This window comes from Haematobia irritans, chromosome 1 (assembly GCF_050003625.1).
Source record: "Haematobia irritans isolate KBUSLIRL chromosome 1, ASM5000362v1, whole genome shotgun sequence".
Classification (NCBI taxonomy): Eukaryota; Metazoa; Arthropoda; class Insecta; order Diptera; family Muscidae; genus Haematobia; species Haematobia irritans.
The window spans coordinates 173841406-173864527 of NC_134397.1; the positions used below are offsets into that span (position 1 = coordinate 173841406).

A 23122-nucleotide genomic window follows, 5' to 3' on the forward strand; every position below is an offset into this window, starting at 1 on the left:
ATTTCCATAGAAAATTTTGTCAAAATTTTATTTCTATAGAAAATTTTGTTAAAATTCTATATTTTAGAAAAAAAATTAAAATTTTGTCACAATTTTATTTATAAAATAAATTTTATTTCTATAGAAAGCTTTGTCAAATTTTATTTCTATAGAAAATTTTGTGAAAATTTTATTTCTATAGGAAATTTTGTCAACATTTTATTTCTATAGGAAATTTTGTCAAAATTTTATTTCCATAGAAAATTGTGTCAAATTTTATTTAAAAAAAAAAAAAAATTGTCAAAATGCTATTCCTATAGAAAGTTTTGTCAAAATCTTGTATCCATAGAAAATTTTGTCAAAATTTTACTTCTATAGAAAATTTTGTCAAAATTGTATTTCCATAGAAAATTTTGTCAATATTTTATTTCCATAGAAAATTTTGTCAAAATTTTATTTCCAGAGAAGATTTGTCAAAATTTTATTTCCATAGAAAATTTTGTCAAAATTTTATTTCCATATAAAATTTTGTCAAAATTTTATTTCCATATAAAATTTTGTCAAAATTTTATTTCTATAGAAAATTTTGACAAAATATTATTTCTATAAACAATTTTGACTGAATTTTATTTCCATAGAAAATTTTGTCAAAATTTTATTTCCATAGAAAATTTTGTCAAAATTTTATTTCCATAGAAATTTTTGCCAAATTTTATTTCCATAGAAAATTTTGTCAAAATTTTATTTCCATAGAAGATTTGTCAAAATTTTATTTCCATAGAAAATTTTGTTAAAATTTTATTTCCATAGAAAATTTTGTCACAATTTTATTTCCATAGAAAATTTTGTCAAAATTTTATTTCTATAGAAAATTTTGTTAAAATTCTATATTTTAGAAAAAAAATTAAAATTTTGTCACAATTTTATTTACAAAATAAATTTTGTCACAATTTTTGTCAAAATTTTATTTCTATAGAAAGCTTTGTCAAATTTTATTTCTATAGAAAATTTTGTCAAAATTTTATTTCCATAGGAAATTTTGTCAACATTTTATTTCTATAGGAAATTTTGTCAAAATTTTATTTCCATAGAAAATTATGTCAAATTTTATTAAAAAAAAAATTGTCAAAATGTTATTCCTATAGAAAGTTTTGTCAAAATTTTGTATCCATAGAAAATTTTGTCAAAATTTTGTATCCATAGAAAATTTTGTCAAAATTTTACTTCTATAGAAAATTTTGTCAAAATTGTAATTCCAGAGAAAATTTTGTCAATATTTTATTTCCATAGAAAATTTTGTCAATATTTTATTTCCATAGAAAATTTTCTCTACAATTTGATTTCCATAGATGATTTTGTCAAAATTTTATTTCTATAGAAAATTTTCTCTACAATTTGATTTCCATAGATGATTTTGTCAAAATTTTATTTCCATAGAAAATTTTGTCAAAATTTTATTTCTATAGAAAATTTTGTTAAAATTTTATTTCTTTAGAATTTTTTTTATGAAAATTTTATTTCTATAGAAAATTTTGTCAGCAATTTTTTTCGATAGGAAATTTTGCCAAATTTTATTTCCATAGAGAGTTTTGTCAAAATTTTATTTCCACAGAATATCTTGTCGAAATTTTATTTCCAAGATGATTTTGTCAAAATTTTATTTCAATAGAAAATTTTGTCAAAATTTTATTTCCATAGAAAATTTTGTCAAAATTTTATTTCTATAGAAAATTTTGTCAAAATTTTATTTCTATAGAAAATTTTGTCAAAATTTTATTTCTATAGAAAATTTTGTCAAAATTTTATTTCCATAGAAACTTTTGTCAAAATTTTATTTCCATAGATGGTTTTGTCAAAATTTTATTTCTATAGCAAATTTTGACAAAATATTATTTCTATAGAAAATTTTGACGTAATTTTATTTAGTCTTAGTTTTGTCAAAATTTTATTTCCATAGAAAATTTTGTCAAAATTTTAGTTCTATAGAAAATTTTGTCAAAATTTTATTTCCATAGAAAATTTTGTCAAAATTTTATTTCCGTAGAAAGTTTTGTCAAAATATTATTTCCATAGAAAATTTTGTCAAAATTTTATTTCCATAGAAAATTTTGTCAAAATTTTATTTCTATAGCAAATTTTGACAAAATATTATTTCTATAGAAAATTTTGACATAATTTTATTTAGTTTTAGTTTTGTCAAAATTTTATTTCCGTAGAAAGTTTTGTCAAAATATTATTTCCATAGAAAATTTTTTCAAAATTTTATTTCCATAGAAAATTTTGTCAAAATTTTATTTCCATAGAAAATTTTGTCAAAATTTTATTTCTATAGAAAATTTTGTCAAAATTTTATTTCCATAGAAACTTTTGTCAAAATTTTATTTCCATAGATGGTTTTGTCAAAATTTTATTTCTATAGCAAATTTTGACAAAATATTATTTCTATAGAAAATTTTGACATAATTTTATTTAGTCTTAGTTTTGTCAAAATTTTATTTCCATAGAAAATTTTGTCAAAATTTTAGTTCTATAGAAAATTTTGTCAAAATTTTATTTCCATAGAAAATTTTGTCAAAATTTTATTTCCGTAGAAAGTTTTGTCAAAATATTATTTCCATAGAAAATTTTGTCAAAATTTTATTTCCATAGAAAATGTTTTCAAAATTTTATTTCTATAGCAAATTTTGACAAAATATTATTTCTATAGAAAATTTTGACATAATTTTATTTAGTTTTAGTTTTGTCAAAATTTTATTTCCGTAGAAAGTTTTGTCAAAATATTATTTCCATAGAAAATTTTGTCAAAATTTTATTTCCATAGAAAATTTTGTCAAAATTTTATTTCCATAGAAAATTTTGTCAAAATTGTATTTCTATAGCAAATTTTGACAAAAAATTATTTCTATAGAAAATTTTGACATAATTTTATTTAGTTTTAGTTTTGTCAAAATTTTATTTCCATAGAAAATTTTGTCAAAATTTTATTTCTATAGAAAATTTTGTCAAAATTTTATTTCAATAGAAAATTTTGTCAAAATTTTATTTCTATAGGAAATTTTGTCAAAATTTTATTTCTTTAGAATTTTTTTATGAAAAGTTTATTTCTATAGGAAATTTTGTCAAAATTTTATTTCTATAGAAAATTTTGTCAACATTTTATTTCCATAGATGATTTTGTCAAAATTTTATTTCTATAGAAAATTTTGACAAAATATTATTTCTATTGAAAATTTAGACAGAATTTTATTTCCACGGAAAATTTTGTCAAAATTTTATTTCCATAGAAAATTTTGTCAAAATTTTAATTCTATAGGCAATTTTGTCAGAATTTTATTGCTATAGAAAATTTTGTCAAAATTTTATTTCTATAGAAAATTTTGTCAAAATTTTATTCTACCAACTGTGGCAACCGGCTCAGGGGCAAGCTCTAAGCAATATTGCTAGACATATATTTCGTCTCCTTCTGGGCATTTCAAATATATACAGTATCTTATAATACTCTTTTCCGCAGTGTGGCGGAAAAAATCGCATTTCACGTTTCACATTTGCGGAAGAAGGTGGTATAGTCAATATTCCTCTCAAAAAAGTTGAGGACTTATAATAAAAACTAAAACATTGTCATCTTGGAATATGTTTATATCTTCAAGGTCTGCTATTTATAATTTTTAGAGTTGATTTGATATCTGAGAAACGTTTACAATTAGGACAGAATCACTCTATGTAGATGGTGGTGCCACGGTGATTTTGGCAGTCGAAATGTATCTAAAAAAGCACAAAAGTGTCAACCTAATCATTACTGATTTTGCCAAAGACACCATATGTCTATCTCGTCTCATTCTGGGTGTTGCAAACACATGCACTAACTTATAATACCGCGTTCCACAGTGTAGCGTAGGTTATAAAAACAAAAACTTTAAACCAAAGATGCAAAGTACTCATAATAAGCCTTTAATCCCAAGATTTATTATTTTATCTAATTTAAAGAGTATTTCTATAAATCAAAAATGTTTTGGAAAATTTTTCTTTGCATCAATGTTAGGTGTACTTGATTCAGCTAATAAATATCTTATAACTCAAGAAACTAATAAAAAATTATAATAAGCCTATGGTGGGGAATTTAAAGATCGTAAAAAATACAATTTCCTTTCCAAAGTAATTGAGATTTACAATTGAAAACATTTACATATAAAAAATTAAATCTGTTGTTATGTTGTTATATTATTTCGGTTGTGTAATATTTTACCTAGTTACAGCATTTCTATTTGAGAACGAAACCAACTGACGACGTACGCCGAGTGAATTGTAGAGATTTTGTATTTTAATTTTGTGAAAAGTACTTAAACAATAATGAAGGAAAATAATTTGTCTTCTTTTCCTTTATTCTATTCCATTTTCTCTCCTCTTTTCCTATTAATAATACGCTTTTAGCATCAAATTAGAATATCTTAATTTGTGGAGATGGAAGATTGTATTTCAATTCAATTTGATTAAATATTTTCTGTTTTCCTCACAGTTTGTCATCCAGTTGTGTAGGCATATTTACAATTTGCTTCAAACGCCAAAATATGACTAGAAATTCTTGTAAGCAAGCATCATTATTTTTCTTCATTAAAGGCATCATTTTATACAAAAACTTAAATTGACATCAAGTTTTCTGTTAAAAGCGCCTCATCGTAGCGGGTTAATTAAAAACAAGTATATACGGCCGTAAGTTCGGCCAGGCCGAATCTTATGTACCCTCCACCATGGATTGCGTAGGAACTTCTACTAAAGGCTGTCATCCACAATCGAATTACTTGGGTTGCGATAACACTTGCCGATGGCAAGGAATCGTAAAACTTTTTAACACTGTCTTCTAAATTGTAAGTTAGCCCATACGGGGTATATATTAAACAAAAAAAGGCCGATTAAATACGTATATAATCTATTTTGACAAAATTTTCTATAGAAATAAAAATTTGACAAAATTTTCTATAGAAATAAAAACTTGACAAAATTTTCTATAGAAATAAAATGTTGACAAAATTTTCTATGGAAGTAAAATGTTGACAAAATTTTCTATAGCAATACAATTTTGACAAAAATGTCTATAGAAATAAAATGTTGACAAAATTTTGTATAGAAATGAAATTTTGACAAAATTTTGTATAGAAATAAAATGTTGACAAAATTTTCTACAGAAATAAATTTTTTACAAAATTTTCTATAGAAATAAAATTTTGACAAACATTTCTATAGAAATAAACTTTTGACAAAACTTTCTATAGAAATGAAATTTTAACAAAACTTTCTATAGTAATAAAATTTGACAAAATTTTCTATGGAAATAAAGTTTTGGTAGATTACAAAATTTTCTATAGAAATAAAATTTTGACAAAATTTTCTATGGAAATAAAATTTTGACAAACATTTGTATAGAAATAAACTTTTGACAAAACTTTCTATAGAAATGAATTTTTGACAAAACTTTCTATAGTAATAAAATTTGACAAAATTTTCTATGGAAATAAAGTTTTGGTAGATTATTTTTGGCGATATGGACCAATTTTTGTGTAATAAGTCATCGGCTATATATAACTAAAGACCAATATGGACCAATTTTTACATGGCTGTTAGAGGCCATATATTGACAAAATGTACCAAATTTCAACCTTATCGGATGACTTTTGCTTCTCCAAGAGGTTCCGGACGTCAAATCTGGGGACGGTTTATATGGGAACTATATATAATAATGGACCGATATGGACCAATTTTTGCATGTTTTTATAGACCATATACTAACACCATGTACCAAATTTCAACTGGATCGGATGAATTTTGTTCTTCCAAGAGGCTCCGGAGGTCAAATCTGGGGATCGGTTTATATGGGGGCTATATATAATTATGGACCGATATGGACCAATTTTTGCATGGTTATTAGAGGCCGTAAACTAACCAAATTTCAACCGGATCGGATGAATTTTGCCCCTCCAAGAGGCTCCGGAGGTCAAATCTGGGGATCGGTTTATATGGGGGCTATATATAATTATGGACCGATATGGACCAATTTTTGCATGGTTGTTAAAAACCGTATACTAAGACCACGTACTAAATTTCAACCGGATCGGATGAATTTTGCTCCTCCAAGAGGCTCCGGTGGTCAAATCTGGGGATCGGTTTATATGGGGGCTATATATAATTATGGACCGATATGGACCAATTTTTGCATGGTTGTTAGAGGCCGTATACTAACATCAGGTACCAAATTTCAACCGGATCGGATGAATTTTGCTCCTCCAAAAGTCTCCGGAGGTCAAATCTGGGGATCGGTTTATATGGGGGCTATATATAATTATGAACCGATATGGACCAATTTTTGCATGGTTGTTAGAGACCATATACTAACATCAGGTACCAAATTTTAATCGGATCGGATGAATTTTGCCCCTCCAAGAGGCTCCGGAGGTCAAATCTGGGGATCGGTTTATATGGGGGCTATATATAATTATGGACCGATATGGACCAATTTTTGCATGGTTGTTAGAGACCGTATACTAAGACCACGTACCAAATTTCAACCGGATCGGATGAATTTTGCTGCTCCGGGAGGCTCCCCAAGCCAAATTTGGGGATCGGTTTATATGGGGGCTATACGTAAACGTGGTCCGATATGGCCCATTTTCAATACCATCCGACCTACATCAATAACAACTACTTGTGCCAAGTTTCAAGTCGATAGCTTGTTTCGTTCGGAAGTTAGCGTGATTTCCACAGACGGACGGACAGCCGGACAGCCGGACAGACGGACGGACGGACAGACGGACAGACGGACGGACGGACGGACATGCTTAGATCGACTCAGAATTTCACCACGACCCAGAATATATATACTTTATGGGGTCTTAGAGCAATATTTCGATGTGTTACAAACGGAATGACAAAGTTAATATACCCCCATCCTATGGTGGAGGGTATAATAAATAGAATTTTAGGTGGATTTTAAGATACATATTACCTCAAAAAAATTGGTTCAAATGATACGCTTCGACACAAGTATTTGTAGACCTAAAATACCTCTAGATTTCCAAATTTATGTAAATCGGAAAATTAAGACAAAACAAGAAATCAAATCGGGAAATCGGTCTATATGACAAACCAATACATTTGTTGTTAGTATATAAAAAAAATTTAGTTATGATAAAATTTACTTCTATAGAAAATTTTGTCAAAATTTTATTTCTATAGAACATTTTGTCAAAATTTTATTTCTATAAAAAAGTTTGTCAAAATTTTATTTCTATAGAAGAATTTTGTCATAATTTTATTTCTATGGAAAACTTTGTCAAAAATTTATTTCTATAGAAAATTTTGTCAAAATATTATTTCTATAGAAAACTTTGTCAAAATTTTATTTCTATAGAAAATTTTGTCAAAATTTTATTTCTATAGAAAAATTTGTCAAAATTTTATTTCTATAGAAAATGTTGTAAAAATTTTATTTCTATAGAAAATTTTGTCAAAATTTTATTTCTATAGAAAATTTTATTTCTGTAGAAAATTTTATTTCTATAGAAAATTTTGTCAAAATTTTATTTCTATAGAAAATTTTGTCAAAATTTTATTTCTATAGAAAACTTTGTCAAAATTTTATTTCTATAGAAAATTTTGTTAAAATTTTATTTCTATAGAAAACTTTGTCAAAATTTTATTTCTATAGAAAAATTTTGGCAAACTTTTATTTCTATGGAAAACTTTGTCAAAATTTTATTTCTATAGATAATTTTGTCAAACTTTTATTTCTATAGAAAACTTTGTCAAAATTTTATTTCTATAGAAAAGTTTGTCAAAATTTTATTTCTATAGAAAATTTGTCAAAATTTTATTTCTATAGAAAATTTTGTCAAAATTTTATTTCTATAGAAAATTTTGTCAAAATTTTATTTCTATAGAAAATTTTGTCAAAATTTTATTTCTATGGAAAATTTTGTCAAAATTTTATTTCTATAGAAAATTTTCTTAAAATTTAATTTCTATAAATTATTTTGTCAAAATTTAATTTCTATAGAAAATTTCGTCAAAATTTTATTTCTATGGAAAACTTTGTGAAAATTTTATTCCTATCGAAATTTTTGTCAAGATTTTATTTCTATAGAAAATTTTGTCAAAATTTTATTTCTATAGAAAATTTTGTCAAAATTTTATTTGTTAGAAAATTTTGTCAAAATTGTATTTCTTTGGAAAATTTTGTCCAAATTTTATTTCAATAGAAAATTTGGTCAAAATATTATTTCTATAGAAAATTTGTCAAAATTTTATCTTTATAGAAAATTTTATTTCTATAGACAATTTTGTCAAAATTTTATTTCTATAGAAAATTTTGTCAAAATTTTATTTCTATGGAAAATTTTGTCAAAATTTTATTTCTATAGATAATTTTGTAAAAATTTTATTTCTATAGAAAATATTGTCAAAATTTTATTTCTATAGAAAATATTGTCAAAATCTTTGTGAAAATTTTATTTCTGTCGAAAATTTTGTCAAAATTTTATTTCTGTAGACAATTTAGTCAAAATTTTATTTCTGTAGAAAATTTTGTCAAAATGTTATTTCTATAGAAAATTTTGTGAAGATTTTATTCTTTGGAAAATTTAGTCAAAATTTTATTTCTGTAGAAAATTTTGTCAAAATTTTATTTCTATAGAAAATTTTGTCAAAATTTTATTTCTTTAGAAAATTTTGTCAAAATTTTATTTCTGTAGAAAATTTTGTCAAAATTTTATTTCTATAGAAAATTTTGTCAAAATTGTCAAAATTTTATTTCTTTAGAAAACTTTCTCAAGACTTTATATCTGTAGAAAATTTTTGTACATTTTTATTTCTATAAAATATTCTTGCAAAAATTTTTTTGTATAGAACATTTTTGGCAATTTTTTTCTCTAGCAAAAATGTATTTCTATGAAAATGTTTGCAAAATTGTATTTCTAAGAAAATTTTTGCAAAATTTTGTTTTTAATAAAAATTTTGCAAATTGTGAAATTTTGAAAAAAAAAAAACGGGGAACACATACATAAAAAACTTACTGAAGTATATTATATATTAAAAAATAATTTTTATATATGATTTTTTGAATTCCATAGCATAGCATTGCATAAATTTTTTTAATATTATTTTTATACAAAACTGAATTCATGATGCTTTTGTTGTTGAAATGCATAGTTGTGTTAATTTTCGGTTTTTTGTGAAATAAATATTTTTGTTTTTACCAAAAATGAATTTGGTTGTTTTAATATTATTTACATTGCGGTTTTTGTGACGATTATGACGATTTTTTCGGAAAACGTGACGATTTTTCGTGAAATTTTATTGGCAGCCCTGGCTGGTCGGCTGAGTGGACAGCGACCGGTGAACCGTCTCCGAATCGTGGAAAGACTCAAAAGTCCGCTGGCAAAGTAATGGCTTCTGTTTTTTGGGATGCGCATGGAATAATTTTTATCGATTATCTTGAGAAGGTAAAAACCATCAACAGTGACTATTAAATATATGGCGTTATTGGAGCATTTGAAGGTCGAAATCGCGGCAAAATTCATGAATTGGCAGAAATTCATGAATTGGGCTTCGAATTGCTTCCCCACCCACCGTATCCTCCAGATCTGGCCCCCAGCGACTTTTTCTTGTTCTCAGACCTCAAAAGGATGCTCGCAGGGAAAGAAATTGAAGAGGTGATCGTCGAAACTGTGGCCTATTTTGAGGCAAAACCGAAGGAGTACTACCAAAATGGTATCAAAAAATTGGAAGGTCGTTATAATCGTCGTATCGCTCTTGAAGGGAACTATGTTGAATAATAAAAACGAATTTTGACAAAAAAATGTGTTTTTATTTGTTAGATCGGGGACTTATCAGCCAACCTGTTACGTTGTGGCTGGAAACGAGGGTCCCCGACTTCCAGGGTCAAACAGTTTTCGAGTTTCTGAAATCCAGCTTACTTTCGTGGTTAATTGTTTGAAGCCATCACTGCCCTCGATCTTTTCCATGCATAATTTGAAACAAAAAAAAAAAAAAAAAAAAAAAAAAAACATTTGATAAAAATATAATTGTCTTTCTATTCGTTCGCTTCATAATTATGTAGTAGATTAGCGCTCCCACCACCTCCTCTCCTCCCTTTCTTTCCCCCCTTCCCGGCTATACTAACACCCTCCTAACGCGGTTCGTCCGCTTCCGCGATTCGTTCGCTTCAGCGGTTCGTCCGCATCCGCGATTCGTTCGCTTCAGCGGTTCGTCCGCATCCGCGATTCGTTCGCTTCAGCGGTTCGTCCGCATCAAACGGGTACTAGTATAGCCGAATCCTTTCCCTTTCCTTTTCCCCTCTTCCTCGGCCCGACATCATCGTCATCATCAGTTACGACCACCATCGGCCCGACATCATCGTCACCCCAGTACACAAACACCTTCGGCCCGACTCCACCGTCATCATCGTACACGAACACCACCAGCCCGATACCACCGTCATCACCGCACACGATCAACGTTGGCCCGACACCATCGTTATCACCGTACCCGAACATTGTCGGCCCGACTCCATCGTCATCATCGTACACGAACACCGCCAGCCCGATATCACCGTCATCACCGCACACGATCAACGTCGGCCCGACACCATCGTTATCCCAGTACATGAGCATCGTCGGCCCGACACCATCGTCATCCCAGTACACGAACACCACCAGCCCGATACCACCGTCATTACCGCACACGATCAACGTCGGCTTGACACCATCGTTATCACCGTACACGAACACCGTCGGCCCGACCCCACCGTCAACTCCATACTACTTACGGTCGTCACCCAGTCCTGTCACCGACACTGTCCATCATCGTATCCAGTCATTTCACCGACACCGTTTCATTATCATCGTCGTCAAGCAACATTACCCATTCATCAACTAGCGCTGCACGAGTCTTCGTCATCGTCCGACCCAATCCAGCCCGCAATTCACAGCCGAAACCCCACCAGTCGTCGTCGCCCCTTCAGCCCGATCATTGCCCTTACCCACAATTGTATCGTATATAAGTAAGAATCGTCAATAAAACCCCGCAAAAGAATCAAAGTATTGTGTTATTATTTAAGGTTTGTGGATCCTTGAAAGCGACCCTGGACGGCCATTGGCCTACCTCAGCCCACGAAGAAAACCACGTTACATATTATATAAAAATAATATGCATTTAATACTAGCGACGCCATCTATGTGTCAGACCGGGGACTTATCAGCCAACCTGTTGAAAAGGAGGTCCCTTGTCATTGACCTTAACATGGAATCGGGCAGCACTCAGTGATAGGAGAGGAGTTTACCACTGTGGTATCACAATATAGTCTAAGTGAGCCTGATACATCGGGCTGCCACCAAACCAAACCTAACGTTCGTCGGTTTTAATCACAGTGGGCAAAATACTAAAATAGGACTATCAGTTTTATTTTCTCATTATCCAGTTATATTAACTGATATTTTATTCAAATTATCCTTCATGTGAGTCACAGTCAATTGCTTCAATTTGTTACGATATATCCGATTATCTACGTGATTTGTTTAAACTATTTCTTTATTTAGGTGTGACGAAAACTTACATCTCTAATTTTCAATGTATGGTTTAACATTGTGTAACAGACACATGCAATATAATCAAACTTACTCACAGAATTGAAATCATTTCAATACTCATCTGCAAACGCAGTAATGTAAACTCACCTGAAATGAAAAGAAAACACAGAGAATGTCAGATTAACGAATCACAATCAATAAACATTGTTCAATAAATAATAAACAATGCCATGGAAAACGAATAAATAAATAAATATAAAATAGTTCACAAATTGTTATTTAACAATTACGAATGGACACATGAATGAGTGAGTGGACTGACTGACTGAATGAATGAATGGAAGTAGCAGCAGCAACGCCCAATAAATCAAGAATTGTGTTAATATGCAGCATTTGTAACGTGCTTGAGAGCTTGAGCATTTCTCAGCTCCAGCATCGTCTTTAATGGTCGACAATATAACATTGAGCTAACATAAGTAATAAATAAATATAATAAAACTATATACAATAATCATAATGGTGGTCAGACAATTTATGGTAGTGTTCGTTTTTTTTGCAAATTCTTTTCTATTCTCTTTCAATTGCAATCATTTTGCCGCAATGCTGTTGATATCAAAAGGACCGCCTGTCTTATTGTTGAAGAAATCCATTTATAATGACATGGGCTCTAATGGGATACACCGAAACTTTGTCACCATAATAGGATGGGTGATAAAGCACATTGTATAATCGGTCTGATACTATGTTTGAACTTCTTGAAAATTAATCTTATGTTACCACTGTTTGCCCATCCATCTGTTTGAGTCAAAGACATTTCCCATAGTTTATTATGGCGATTTTCCCTCTCGTATTCATCGAGCATGGGATCAAAATAAATATCGAATATTATAGGGAAAATATCCTATAGACAGTATTGAAGCCCTGTTCGAGGCAATAATTCGTACCACAGGTAGCCAATTTGAACAAATCTAAACTGATTCTTAAATTTATTTCCGATATTTTTTACTCTTGAACAATAAAATCTAAAAAAATGTAAAAAAATATATCGTTTACTTTATTGTATTATATATCAGTCACAGGGTTATGGTGACTCCTGTCTGCAGTTCATCCACTGAGATTTTGATCCACTGTTCGGTCTGCAGATCAAGCACAAAGTCTCTTGTCTGCCATGCAATCGCTGGGAATTTTGTCTACAATAATTCTTACGAACTTTACTTGATAGACATGCGGTACGGTCACACTAGGGACATATATGACAGAAAACAGCATTCGCCGCCACAGTAAAACCACAAAAATCACATCACTGTAGGAGCATTTTCCAATAATGGTATCCAGCTCTTGGAAAAAAAGCATCACCTCGTTTTTATCAAACACTTGCCTAGTATGACTAAAGGGTGATACGGTCAAAATTTGGTCAATATAAACTTGACGTATTTCTTTCAATTTTGCATTTAAAAACCCTGAACACCCCTCATTTTGAAGGTGTGTGTGTGTAGAATGTTGCTTCTATTTTGATTTTGGAATTCACTCCTCAGTTGTCAAAATGCCGTCCAAGCAAGAAGAGCAGCGTATCAAAATTTTGCTCACGCATCGCGAAAATCCGAGCTACTTGCACGCAAAGCTGGCAAAATCAACCGTTACAAATGTAATTAAGGTGTTTGGGGAATGTTTGTCGACAGCCAAGAAGTCTGGATCGGAGGGAAATCGAAAACCGGAAGCCGCTGAGACGACAAAGAGAGTTGCCGGTAGTTTCAAGCGAAACCCTAACCTCTCTCTCCGAGATGCCGCAAATAAGCTGGGTGTACCGTCTACAACCGTGCATCGAGCCAAAAAACGAGCCGGACTATCGACTTACAAGAAGGTAGTGACTCCAAATCGCGATGATAAACAAAATACGATGACCAAAGCGCGATCCCGGAGGCTGTACACGACGATGCTGACGAAGTTTGACTGCGTGGTAATGGACGACGAAACCTACGTCAAAGCCGACTACAAGCAGCTTCCGGGACAGGAGTTTTATAGGGCAAAAGGAAGGGTAAAGGTAGCAGATATTTTCAAGCACATAAAACTGTCAAAGTTCGCAAAGAAATATCTGGTTTGGCAAGCCATTTGTACCTGTGGCTTGAAAAGCAGCATTTTCATAGCTTCCGGGACTGTCAACCAAGAAATTTACGTCAAAGAGTGTTTGAATAAACGTCTGCTGCCTTTCCTGAAGAAACACGGTTGTTCCGTACTGTTTTGGCCGGATTTGGCATCTTGCCATTACGGTAAAAAGGCCATGGAGTGGTACTCCGCCAACAACGTGCAGGTGGTTCCCAAGGACAAGAACCCTCCCAACACGCCAGAGCTCCGCCCAATTGAGAAATACTGGGCTATTGTCAATCGGAAGACCAAAAAAACTGCTAAGGACGAGCAGCAGTTCAAGCCAAATTGGCTTTCTGCGGCGAAGAAGGTGGACAAGGTGGCTGTACAAAATCTGATGGCAGGTGTCAAGCGTGAGGCCCGGCAATTCGGATTTGGAAAAGCGAAAGCCTAACTGAATATTTTTCCTGAATTTTATACTAATTGAACTTGAAAAAGAAATTAAATTTAATTTTTTAAATAAACGATTTCGCCGATTTACACGCATTTTCCCTTGACCAAATTTTGACCGTATTACCCTTTATATCCTTCGACATCTGTTTAAAGTTCAATCACTGAGACTGCGTTTCTACCTGCAGTGCAATCATTAGGTCTTCGGCTTATTCAATGGCAGTGACACTTCAGTCTGTAGTCCATTCACTGACACTGGAGCATAGTAGTCCAATCATAGATTCCGGTTCGCTGTTCAATCACAAGGAGTTTCTTGTTCCACAGTTCATTCGATGAGACTTCAGGTGTACTGAAACTTGTATATGTATTTCAATCGCAGGGACTGGGGATTCAATTCAGACACTGTGAATTCGATCTTCATTTCGCGAATAGCATAAGTAATCTAGTAGAACTGTAAGATAAGCTAGAGCATTTTGTTAAAATTTTATTTCTATAGAAAATTTTGCCAAAATTTTATTTCTATAGAATATTTTGTCAAAATTTAATTTCTCTACAAAATTATGTCAACATTTAATTTCTATAGAAAAATTTTATTTCTGTAGAAAATTTTGTCAAAATTTTAATTCTATAGAAAATTTTGTCAAAATTTTATTTCTATAGAAAATTTTGTCAACATTTTATTTCTATAGAAATTGTTGTGAAAATTTTATTTCTATAGAGTTTTTATTTGGATTAACAATTGATTGTTTGAAATACATTTTTAATTAACAATCTAAAAAATGTTCATCGCTTTTTTTTTAACTGACTTAGTCTTTCGCAAGAGTCAATTAATTTGTTAATTAAAAATTTTGAAAGTTTCTATCATTGACTTAATTAACTTAATGTTTCTATCTTGATTAAAAAGTTAATTGTATCAATTAATTTATTAATTGAAAAAATTTTCAACTTAAATTAACTTTTTAATTGGTGATATTTTTTCTGTGTATTTAAATAAAATTTTGACAAAATGTTCTATAGAAATAAAATTTTGGCAAAATTTTCTATAGAAAAAAATTTCTATAAATTCTATAGAAATAAATTTTCTATAGAAATAAATTTTGCCAAAATTTTATTTCTATAGAACATTTTGTCAAAATTTTATTTCCATACACAGAAAAAAACATCACCAATTAAAAAGTTAATTGAAGTTGAAATTTTTTTCAATTAATAAATTAATTGATACAATTAACTTTTTAATCAAGATAGAAACATTAAGTTAATCAAGTCAATGATAGAAACTTTTAAAATTTTTAATTAAAAAATTAATTGATACAATTAACTTTTTAATGAAATTCGAAAGACTAGTTTAAGACAGTTAAAAAAAGTGATGAACATTTTTAAAATTTTTAATTAAAAATGTATTTCCAACAATCAATTTTTAATTTACAAAAAAAAACTCTAAGCCAATTCAGAAAGTAATTGAAATAGTTACCTTTTTTAATTAATAAATTAATTTAGTTTTGCAATCAACATCAATTAAATTTTTAAATGAATCAATTAAAAAATTAATTGAAATTTGCTAATTAAATCAATTAATTTTGTAATCAAGAATTTTTTTCTATGCCCAATACTATCATTTTCGTGATTGAAGACATTTCAATTAAAAAATCACTTGGATCAATTAATTTCGTGATTGAATCAAAAAAAATTTTGTGTGTAGAAATTTTGTCAAAATTGTATTTCTATAGAAAATTTTGTCAATATTTTATTTCTATAGAAAATTTTTTCAAAATTTTATTTCTACAGAAAATGTTGTCAAAATTTTATTTCTACAGAAAATTTTGTCAAAATTTTATTTCTATAGAAAATTTTGTCAAAATTTTATTTCTAAAGAAATTTTTTTCAAAATTTTATTTCTCTAGAAATATTTGTCAAAATTTTATTTCTATAGAAAATTTTGCCAAAATTTTATTTCTATCGAAAATTTTGTCAACATTTTATTTCTATAGAAAATGTTGTCAAAATTTTATTTCTATAGAAAAATTTGTCAAAATTTTATTTCTATCGAAACTTTTGCCAAAATTTTATTTCTTGTTGACCTTTTATTTTAATTTTTATGATTTTTATCTCATAATCTCGGCTGTAGGTCTATAAATTAAACTCGAAATTGTTGGTTTTCAGTTTTTTATTTTCCGATATTTCGGTTGACTTCGTCAGACCGTTTTCAAGGCTACAAATTACAACATTAAACAAAAGTTAATTACAAAATTCACAAATTAAAGTCAAACTATTGTCATTTACATTTTATCCGATGTCTTGTTACTTCGCTGTCTGGTTTTCTACTGATGATCACTTTCTCCTGTGTTTTTGTATCGTATGTCGATATATTCTCGCGCAGTTCTCAATATCTTTTTTATAGTTTATTCTCTCGTTAGTGGGAGTGTTAATTATGTGTAACATTTCCAGAGTAAATCTTCGTCTGTAGTTGTTTTCCTTGCATAGGATTTCTACGTTATTAAAGTTAGGTTTGTGACCAGTCAATGTACAGTGGGCCGCAAGTGCTGTTTTTTGTTCCATTGGTTTGTCTGTTGTTTTTATATCAGATTTATGTGAAGACAATCTTGTTTTTAATTTTGTCATTGTCGTACCAATATATGTCTTTTGGCATAAGTTGGATTTGTCACCGTTGCATTTTATCTTATATACTACGTTGTGTTGATCTTCATTCTTAATTTTTGTTTTTGTTTTACTAAATAATCCGTTGACAGTGTTTGTAGTTTTTAACGCGAGTTGATATTTTTCTTTATTGTATATGTCAGACTTAGACAGTCTCTCGGAGAAGTTTGGTATATATGTCACTGGTTTGTATATTTTTGAATCCTTTTTCTTGGTCAATTCTCGGTTGTTGTGTAGGTTGGCTTTTACTTTCGATAAGAGTTGATATATCGTTCGTTGTGGGAAATTGTTGTCTTGGAGAATTCGTTTAATTTTATTTTCATTTTCAGAATGAAATTCTGGATCACTAATATTAAATATCCTTCGTATGAAATTTGTCGCTGTATTGATAATTATACGTTTACTGTGCTTAGAGTAAAAATTGAGCAGTCTCCCAGAAGCCGTTGGTTTTTGGTACCAATTTAGTCTCAGTTGGTTTCCTTGTCTATGTATTATTACGTCAAGATATGGTAGTTTATTGTCCTGTTCTAATTCCTTTGTAAATTGAATTTGTCTATTAAATGAGTTTAAGGCCTTTAGTGTTTCGTCGACTTCTGATGCCTTTATGATTGCGAAGATGTCATCTACGTATTTTGTTAATATCGGTGGTTTAGTAATATTTTTAAATACTTCGTCTAAAAGTTCCTCCATAATAATGTCTGCTACAATTGGTGAAGCAGGGGAACCTATTGGCATACCTTTTAATTGCTCATAAATCTTGTCCTCAAATTTAAAATATCTGGTGTCCTTGATACAAAATGTAATTAAATCTATGAATAAATCCTTCGTCATGTTCGTATACTGCTCAATTATGGTCGATTTCAATCGTCTGAATTGCTAGCTTTACCGAAATGCTTGGAAATAATGACACCACGTCAAAGGATATTAAAACTTCATCATCTTCAATCGTCATATTTTCCAATCTTGTCTTAAAATCCGCAGAGTCCTTAACATTATATTTAGAGTCAAGTGTTATATTTCTTAATATACCTACTATGTATTTACATAAATTGTACGATGGCGAGTCTATCGAAGAACAAATAGGTCTTAATGGTGTGCTCTCCTTATGTATTTTTGGAAGTCCGTAAATCCTTGGAGCTACTGCGGTCCTGCTTGTCAACTTGTTTTTCTCTTGTTCGGTAATAATATTGAGATTATAAAGTTTTTCCACTAATTTGTTGTTCTTCGTTTGGAGTCTAGAGGTGGGATCAATTTTTATTCGTTTGTACGTACACATATCGTGTAATATTTCTTTCATCTTTAGATCATAGTCAATTTTATTCATTGCAACCGTTTTTCCCCCTTTGTCAGCACTAAGAATTAGAATGTCATCATTTTCCTTTAAATATTGTCGTGTCTGTACCACTGTGCTTGATATGTATTTATCTCTTAAGCTCATTTGTGATCTTCGTAAATGATCGTTTATTAATGTTGTCAATTTTGTTCTCGCCATCTCTTGTTCCTCTCTGCTCTCAATTGTCTGTACACAATCTTCTCCTTCGGCGATAACTTGTAATAGTGGAAAACTTTTATTGTTATGCGGGAGAGCATGTTTTGGACCCAGTGAGAGAATCCATTGCACTTCTCTCGGTATGTCTTTCTCTGTCTTATTCACAAACCAGTCGTTATGAGTTCTAATGTTAAGCTGTTTTTTGTGTTGTTGTTTAAGTACATCTAGCTTTTTAATGTGTGTTGTTTTGTTCTTGTGTGTCACGCTGTTGTACAGAGTGTTTTCACTCTCCAAGTACAACGATAAATCTTGTTGTGATAAAAGCTGTGTCAGTTGAGTTTGCGCGGTTTGAATGTTTTGTCGATTTTCGTGTATTTGTTTGTGTTTATACTCTATTAGTAGTTTTAAGATTTTCATGTGAAAGTTATAGGTATACCTGTGTAATGTTCTCTCGATATTTGGCGGGATATTTTTGTTTTTGTGTGTTTTGAAAATGGTATATGTGTGTTTGGTTGCATTGTTAATGAAGTTTGGTATGATACCAGCTTTTTTGCATTTTATAAGAAATGTTATGGAACTTTTGAGATTTGCTGACTGCTTATGGCTTTTGGAGTAATTTTTAGCGACTTTATATGTGTGTGCATTGTAATTATTCTTGATATTTGTGTAAATTGTCATGATTGGATGTTTTGATTCGGCGTGCCTTCCGGTTGTTTTATGTTTTTTGTTGATATTGTTGACCTTTTATTTTAATTTTTATGATTTTTATCTCATAATCTCGGCTGTAGGTCTATAAATTAAACTCGAAATTGTTGGTTTTCAGTTTTTTATTTTCCGATATTTCGGTTGACTTCGTCAGACCGTTTTCAAGGCTACAAATTACAAAATTAAACAAAAGTTAATTACAAAATTCACAAATTAAAGTCAAACTATTGTCATTTACATTTTATCCGATGTCTTGTTACTTCGCTGTCTGGTTTTCTACTGATGATCACTTTCTCTTGTGTTTTTGTATCGTATGTCGATATATTCTCGCGCAGTTCTCAATATCTTTTTTATAGTTTATTCTCTCGTTAGTGGGAGTGTTAATTATGTGTAACATTTCCAGAGTAAATCTTCGTCTGTAGTTGTTTTCCTTGCATAGGATTTCTACGTTATGTCAAAATTTTATTTCTAGCGAAAATTTTGTCAAAATGTTATTTCTATAGAAAATTTTGTCAAAATTTTATTTCTAAAAAATTTTTATCAAAATTTTACTTCTATAGAAAATTTTGCCAAAATTTTATTTCTATAGAAAATTTTCTCAGAAGTTTATTTCAATAGAAAATGTTGTCAAAATTTGATATCTATAGAAAATTTTGTCAAAATTTTATGTCTATAAAAATTTTTGTCAAAATTTTATATCTATAGAAAATTTTGTCAAAGATTTATTTCTATAGAACAATTTGTAAAAATTTTATTTCTATAGAATTTTTTTTTTAAATTTTATTTCTATATAAATTTTTGTCAAAATTTTATTTCTATATAAATTTTTGTCAAAATTTTATTTCTATAGAAAATTTTAGCAAAATTTTATTTCTATAGACAATTTTGTCAAAATGTTATTTCTATGGAAAATTTTATTTCTATAGAAAATTTTGTCAAAATTTTATTTCTTATTTGTGAACATTTTATTTATATAGAAAATTTTATTTTTATAGAAAATTTTATTACTATGGTAAATTTTGTCAAAATTTTATTTCGATTACGGTTACAACAGCTCATAGTACAACCCACCCAGCCGATCCCTTCAAATACAGAATATAAGCTTCTTTCCATGGACATTTGGTTTACCGTGGTGGATAAGGCATGACTGCGTAACAATTTTTCGTTTGAGTAACGATGCGATGGAAAAATATGTTCTTTGTTGCTTTTGGAGCATATGTTCGAAAGCTTCACTGCCTATACATTATTTCATACTTCTTCAAAATTTAAGTGAACCATTTCAGATAGTGGATACTATCCAGATTCATACAACGCATTTTGAGACCTGTAAGCTGTCTACGGAATGTAGATAATTTTATTACCTGGATAAATTAGGAATGGAAGCAATTTTGGTATCTGCCCATTATTCCGAAATGGCCAATATATAGCCACAGGTTTTCGACAAAAGTTGTCCTCTTCATCATTCATGTAAATCTTGAGAGCTTATTTATTCAAAAAAAAAAATCAAAATTTTTGATATATTCTAAAGACATGTCCACATTGACAGCTGTCTATGGTCATACACCAGCTCCCCCAGAAGCTAAGAGGAAAGAAGAACATTTCATTTTATTAGCCGTATAAGTGTCAAGAATGACAAGAAAAATGAAACTTGATCAATGAACTCGGCGGCAGCAACTGTTCAAGCCAGCAAAAAGCGACTTAAAGAAAAAATCCGAATCTGAATCTGAATCTTTGCCATCGAGTGAATTAAATATGAATTTAAATGCAAATTGAAATCTACACAACGAAACGAATGTGATACAAAGATGACGACTATTTATGCAACTATTGACATTTGTTGAGTGCTGCCTGGCCTTTGAATGAGAGGGCTCCTGGTCTTGGAAAATGTGCATATGTCCAATCAAGTAAATCCTCAAATGTAGCACGTTCTTCATACTGTGACCGCAGCCCTCTCCTCTCTTACTCTTAAACTTCTAAAACCAAAGAGAAGCCATCATGCAGCACCAATGCAAAAATGTGCACTGACATCAAGTCATGAATAAATTAAAAGTAGCCAGAAAAATGACATGGACCAGGGGTTTCGAGGTGGTTGTGGAGGAGGAATAGAATGTGTTTTGTTGGTATTCGATATAAGCAAGACCAAAATGCTACAATCAACATGGCCAATACACAACTAGTAGAAGTCTTTATGATTCTATAAAAGCTTATTCACCAATGACGACAACACCAGATAACATGAGAAAGTGGGCCAACAATGGCAAAATAAACAGACCAATCAACCATCCAGCCAGCCAGCTAGCTAGCCAACCATACAAGGCACACATGTACCAATGAATCCCCAGAGGAAGATGATGACAGTTGGTTAGTTGATTTGATGGTTGCATCATCATCATCATCATCATCATCAACATCACCATCATCTATCGTCATGCATGTTATTGCGACAATTATTTGCTGGTATACAGTGATTTAAAAAACGATTGCATTAAGAGGAAATAATCGCAATTGTTATATCTACATTAGATCCAACAACAATTAGCCCTACACACATCGAGATTGGTTATAGAGGATGACACCAAATCCGTAGAAAGGAAATTGTTGTTTCTTTCCTCTTCATTATCTATCTTCCTCCGCCAGGATCAATCCCATCATATTTGCATTTTCAAACAAGTTTCTGGAACTTCCATCTAGAAGCCTTAATAAAGGCAAGTATATCCTTCAGATTAAAGTCCCGTAATTCAGTAATATCCTGAAAGAAAAAGGACCCCAGTATCTTGTTTCTTCGAAATGATAATGCCGGACACTGGCACAGAAAATGGTAAAAGCCTTCCGTAGCCTTCGGGTCCAGGCACAATCTACAAATATCATCAGTCACTAAGCCAATCCTTACCATGTGCTTCTCAAGTTTCAAATCCTCTTTAGGCGTTTCCTTTAGGAATCCAGAGTTTTACTAACAGTTTGGCTGATAAATCCCCGGTCTGACACATAGATGGCGTCGCTAGTATTAAATGTATATTATTTTTATATAGTACCAACCAGGGATCCGGAGCGGTCCATTTTTTTCGCTCCGCTCCGCTCCGCTCCGGAGAAAAAAAAACCGCTCCGCTCCACGCTCCGCTCCGAGATAAAAAAAATCGCTCCGCTCCGCTCCACGCTCCGCTCCGCTCCTCTTCGAGAAAATTATAGTACAAATATTGTATGATTTGTTCAATTGAGTTTTATTATACCCTGCTCCACACTGTGGAACAGGGTATTATAAGTTAGTGCATATGTTTGCAACACCCAGAAGGAGACGAGATAGACACATGGTGTCTTTGACAAAAATGCTTAGGGTGGGCTCCTGAGTCGATATAGCCATGTCCGTCTGTCCGTGAACACATTTTTGTAACCAAGGGATTAGGTTATCGACCAATCGACTTCGAATTTGGCACAAGTATGTGTTTTGGGTCAAAATAGAACCCTATTGATTTTGGAAGAAATCGGTTCAGATTTAGATATAGCTCCCATATATATATTTCGCCCGATATGGACTTATATGGCCCCAGAAGCCAGAGTTTTACCCTAATTTGCTTAAAATTTTGCAGAAGAAGAACAATTAGTCAAGTGTGCCAAATTTTATTGAAATCGGTTCACATTTAGATATAGCTCCCATATATATCTTTCGCCCGATATGGACTAATACGGTCCCAGAAGCTAGAGTTTTATCCAAATTAGGTTGAAATTTTGCACTAGGGGTACAATTAGTAGTGTAGTCAAGTATGCCAAATTTTATTGAAATCGGTTCAGATTTAGATATAGCTCCCACATATAGCTTTCGGCCGATTAACACTCATATGACCACAGAGGCCAATTTTAACTCCGATTTAGTTGAAATTTTCCACAGGGAGTAGAATTAGCATTGTAGCTATGCCTGTCAAATTTGGTTGAAATCGGTTCCGATTTAGATATTTCTCCCATATATAGCTTTCGCCCGATTTACACTCATATGACCACAGAGGCCAATTTTTAATTCCGATTTAGTTGAAATTTTGCACATGGAGTAGAATTAGCATTGTAGCTCTGCGTGCCAAATTTGGTTTAAATCGGTTCAGATTTAGATACAGCTCTCATATATATGTTTTTCTGATTTCGACAAAAATGGTCAAAAAACCAAAATTTTCCTTGTAAAATCGCCACTGCTTAGTCGAAA

General features: G+C 30.7%; 2 protein-coding genes across 5 annotated transcripts in view; one reads left to right on the forward strand and one right to left on the reverse strand.

Annotated features, from left to right (window-relative positions):
* The window catches only part of Gprk2 (G protein-coupled receptor kinase 2), a 647504-nt gene that overhangs the window by 275165 nt on the left and 349217 nt on the right, over positions 1–23122 (reverse strand). The gene's annotated exons all lie outside the window — the stretch shown is intronic.
* Positions 6993–11040, forward strand: LOC142219873 (uncharacterized). Its single transcript, XM_075288643.1, has 2 exons — positions 6993–7011; positions 10262–11040. The coding sequence occupies exons 1-2, from the start codon at positions 6993–6995 to the stop codon at positions 10900–10902; spliced, it is 660 nt and encodes a 219-aa protein (XP_075144758.1). The 3' UTR covers positions 10903–11040.